Source organism: Notothenia coriiceps, unplaced genomic scaffold (genome assembly GCF_000735185.1).
Source record: "Notothenia coriiceps isolate Sejong01 unplaced genomic scaffold, NC01 NC01_scaffold00029302, whole genome shotgun sequence".
NCBI classification, from domain to species: domain Eukaryota; kingdom Metazoa; phylum Chordata; class Actinopteri; order Perciformes; family Nototheniidae; genus Notothenia; species Notothenia coriiceps.
The window spans coordinates 1-3808 of NW_011362003.1; the positions used below are offsets into that span (position 1 = coordinate 1).

The 3808-nt window shown below is 44.2% G+C and overlaps 1 protein-coding gene across 1 annotated transcript; it reads right to left on the bottom strand.

Moving 5' to 3' along the window:
• Window positions 1–2698: 2698 nt before the first annotated feature.
• Window positions 2699–3432, bottom strand: fgf9 (fibroblast growth factor 9). The gene is made up of 3 exons (XM_010786569.1): window positions 3308–3432; window positions 3045–3148; window positions 2699–2886 (listed from the first exon to the last, which is right to left on the bottom strand). The coding sequence occupies exons 1-3, from the start codon at window positions 3417–3419 to the stop codon at window positions 2704–2706; spliced, it is 399 nt and encodes a 132-aa protein (XP_010784871.1). The 5' UTR covers window positions 3420–3432; the 3' UTR covers window positions 2699–2703.
• Between the last annotated feature and the right edge of the window lie 376 nt (window positions 3433–3808).

The window sequence follows — 3808 nt, forward strand, 5'->3', positions numbered from 1 at the left end:
CTCAGAAATGCATACCACCTGGTTCGAATTCGCCAAGGAGATGAGTGGAAGACAACCTTCAACACCCCCCTTGGTCACTTTGAATATCTCGTCATGCCCTTTGGACTCTCTAATGCCCCAGCTGTTTTCCAGGCCCTTGTAAATGATGTCCTACGAGATTTCCTCAATCGATTCGTTTTTGTTTACATCGATGACATTTGGATCTTTTCCAAGAGCCTGGAGGAACATCAGGACCACGTCAGTCAGATTCTACAGAGGCTGCTTGAGAACAAGCTGTTCGTCAAGGCTGAGAAATGCGAGTTTCATCAGGAACGAGTCAGTTTTCTTAGTTACATCATCAAGCAAGGCAAGTTGGAGGCAGATCCAGGAAAGATTCTAGCTGTCTCTGATTGGCCAGTCCCCACAACTCGGAAGGAGCTGCAGAGGGTTCCTGGGTTTTGCCAACTTCTATCGCCGGTTACATCAAGAACTATAGCGAGGTAGCAGCTCCACTCTCCAGTCTCACTTCTGTCAAAGTCAAGTTTTCCTGGACAACAGATGCTAACAATGCCTTTCTTCTTCTCAAGTCCCTGTTCACCTTCACCTGCATATATACCCGGTTCCTCCATCCAGTATTCACCAGTTCGTCGTTTCACCACGCTGGTAATACGACTTGGTAAATTAGCTGTAGCTAAACTATACTCTCTGTGTTCTTGTAATCCTTACCTTGTGCTCTCTCTGTCCAGTATCCTTCTGCCTACTCCTCTGCTTGCCACGTCCAGCCATCAACCTCTAGTCTGTGTTCCTCCGTGCTTCCACGCACACCGGCTCAAGCCTGTCTACTCTACTCTCGCCGGCTCTGGATCCCCGGCTCTCCTCGCCGGTGTTTTCCCCATGCTTCCACGTACACAAGCTCCAACCGGGTAACTCTCGCCAGCTCAGAATCCTCGGCTCATCTCGCCAGCGTACCTCCGTGCTTCTCCGCTGGTGATAAACCCTGGCCCTGGATTAAGTGAACATCTTATCCCTCTTTTTGTCTCCTGAAGGTTTTTGTTGGTGAATAAACCTTTTTTACCACATAAAATCTGTCTCCTCATCCTAGTGTTCAGCATTGTGAGTTCAATCCTGTAAACTCCCGGAGAGCGTAACAGTAAGTAAGCTGGTTAGCCTGGCTAATACACTACCAGTCAAACGTTTGGACACACCTTCTCATTCCAAGTTCTTTATTTACATTTTTTCTACATTGTAGATTTATACTGAACACATCAAAACTATGAAAGAACACACATGGAATATTATCTAGTAAACAAAAAAGTGTTAAAACATCCAGAATATGATTTATATTTTGCTGGCTACTGCAGAAGGCTGTGTTAGTGATGCTGGTTAAGTGTGCCTTGAATTCTGAATAAATGACAGCAAAGCAAAGCAAAAGCACCCCCACACCTCCTCCTCCATGCTTCACGGTGGAACCACACATGCAGAAACCATCCGCTCCCCTTCTCTGCGTCTCACAAAGACACGGAGGTTTGAACCAAAAATCTCAAAAGTGGACTCATCAGACCAAAGTACAGATTTCCACTGTCTATCCATTCCTTGTGTTTCTGGGCCCAAACAATTCTGTTCTTCTTGTTGTTCCTTCTCAGTAGTGGACCTTTGCAGCGACTGGACCATGAAGGCCTGATTCACGCAGGCAAAAGGGGGCTACTTTGAAGAATCTACAATAAAAATCATATTCTGGATTTTTTAACACTTTTTTGTTAACTAGATAATTCCATATGTGTTCTTTCAAAGTTTTGAGGTCTTCAGTATTAATCTACAAAGTAGAAAAACATTTAAATAAACAAAAACCATTGAATGAGAAGGTGTGTCCACACTTTTGACTCATACTTTATATATACTGTATATATACACTTAGCGAGCTTCTTCAGAAATGACAGTTTTTTAATTTCCAATCATCCAATACAATCTGATACAGACTACTTAAACACAATATGATTATACAAATATATATATTTCATTTATCATCACAGTCTGCAATGCATTATAAAACATAAATAAATAAACAAATACTTCAGAAACAAAATGTTCATGATAAATAATGTGCAGATTGACTATGGTCGAAACCGATGCTGTATAAAAGCTGCCACTGTCGCTTTACCATCCATCAATACTTTTAAAATACAGACCATTCTTATTATTGCTACAAATGATTTTGTGCGAACAATGCTTCACTTATTTGGAACCCAACTCAGCACATTTAGTGGACAGCTTCACAGAGCTCCCTGTCCACATCACACAAAGTCATAGATCCTAATACAGAAATACTGATCAGCAGGAAAGGACTGAGGCAGTCACGCTCCTTTAAAAGGTGTCAGTTCTGCACTCTTGCGCTTCAGAAGACTCATCCTGTGCATGAAATCGCCTGACTCCTGTTTAGTGCCAGCAGCAGTGATGGTGCTGCTCAGACGGTCAGGTCTCAGCAGGCAGAGAGGTTGCAGTGTGAGGGTCTCAGTTCACTGTTCGTACCTACAGGAAATAGGTATCACACAATCACGCTCATTGTGTCTCTTGGATGTGGAACCAGTTTTACTTTTTGCATGTTGCAGTCTTAAGCCCAGCTGCCATGTGGAATTTCTACACTGTTGCTTTTTTCACCAGCTGAAGATACAATGTTGGCAACCATATTCCTAATTTGCCCCCAACTGAGAGGAAGCTGGACCCTGATCAGCCTGTTCTCCGGGGTAGAAAGTGGGTGCAGGACTGGTGGCGGCCCACACTGTTGCCCCTCCGGAGCGCTCCTTTATGGGAAAGAGCCAGGTAGATGTCAGGGTGAGAGAGGGAGGAGTAGGTGTTGTAGTGATTCTCCTCCAGGTTCTCCTTTAACAGGCACTCGTCAGAAAACTTCTCCTGCAAAAGAGAAGTCAAAGACACATTTAATATATCTGATTTTATGCAGCCCTGTCATATATTAGAGTGGGGAAAGTCTAAATGGATTCCTATGTAACAGACTTGGTTCTGCATCACATTGTAATGTGAGATGTGTGAGTGTGCGGTGGGCTACATACCGCTCCATACGGCAGCCCCTCTGCACTCAAGCAGAGGTACAGGCCGCTTTTCACGCCTCTGACCCCCACCACTCCATGTTTCATCGCAAACACCTTCAGCCAACCTTGAGGAGACAGAGAAATGAGGGATGGATGCATCACAGATAGTCTTCACATAAGCACTCAGTCTCAAATATGAATGTATAAGCAAGCAATCTGCAAACATTATATAGAAAGCAGCTTTTAACAGTTGTCACTTTGACACATGGCAGTGATTAACTCACAATGCTCGGTGGGTTTGTGGACCCCTCCTACAGAGCCACTGGGCAGAATCTGGAGATGGTAGCCAATCCCAACACGGCAGTAGAGCAGCTGCTGTTTGACCCCTCCTCTCATTGGATGAGGGCCAGAACCTGTGTACAGGTGATTGGTTGTTTAGAATCACATACAGTGTATAGAGAGCCGCAGTGACGCGTCGTAAAACCCGGAAGTAAGTTAGCATTTTTAGCACTTCCGGTTCCTTCCTCAAAAAGCAATGCATTTTTTCCATCGGGTTTTGGAAAATAGCTCGAAATAAGGTCTGTGGTTGACACAAATTTAAGAGGTAATTGACGTTTTGTTCTACGACATTAAATACATCAGCAGTGACCCCACTGGGGATTTTTGAAGAGTTTACGTGTCTGAAAAACGATGGTTGTTACCGAGTGGCTGAATAGGACTACAGAAATTGTCGAGGCCGTTGTACGTCATTACGCCGAACACGTAAACACTCCCGCTAAGTTCTG

Bases quoted from the DNA above. Each gene is read 5' to 3' on its own strand.
- fgf9 (XM_010786569.1), bottom strand. From the start codon at position 3,419: ATGAGAGGAGGGGTCAAACAGCAGCTGCTCTACTGCCGTGTTGGGATT. The intron at 3,149-3,307 runs GTGAGTTAATCA...TGTCTCCTCAAG, and splicing joins CCACAAACCCACCGAGCATT to GTTGGCTGAAGGTGTTTGCG. The intron at 2,887-3,044 runs GTATGTAGCCCA...TCTCTTTTGCAG, and splicing joins AGGGGCTGCCGTATGGAGCG to GAGAAGTTTTCTGACGAGTG.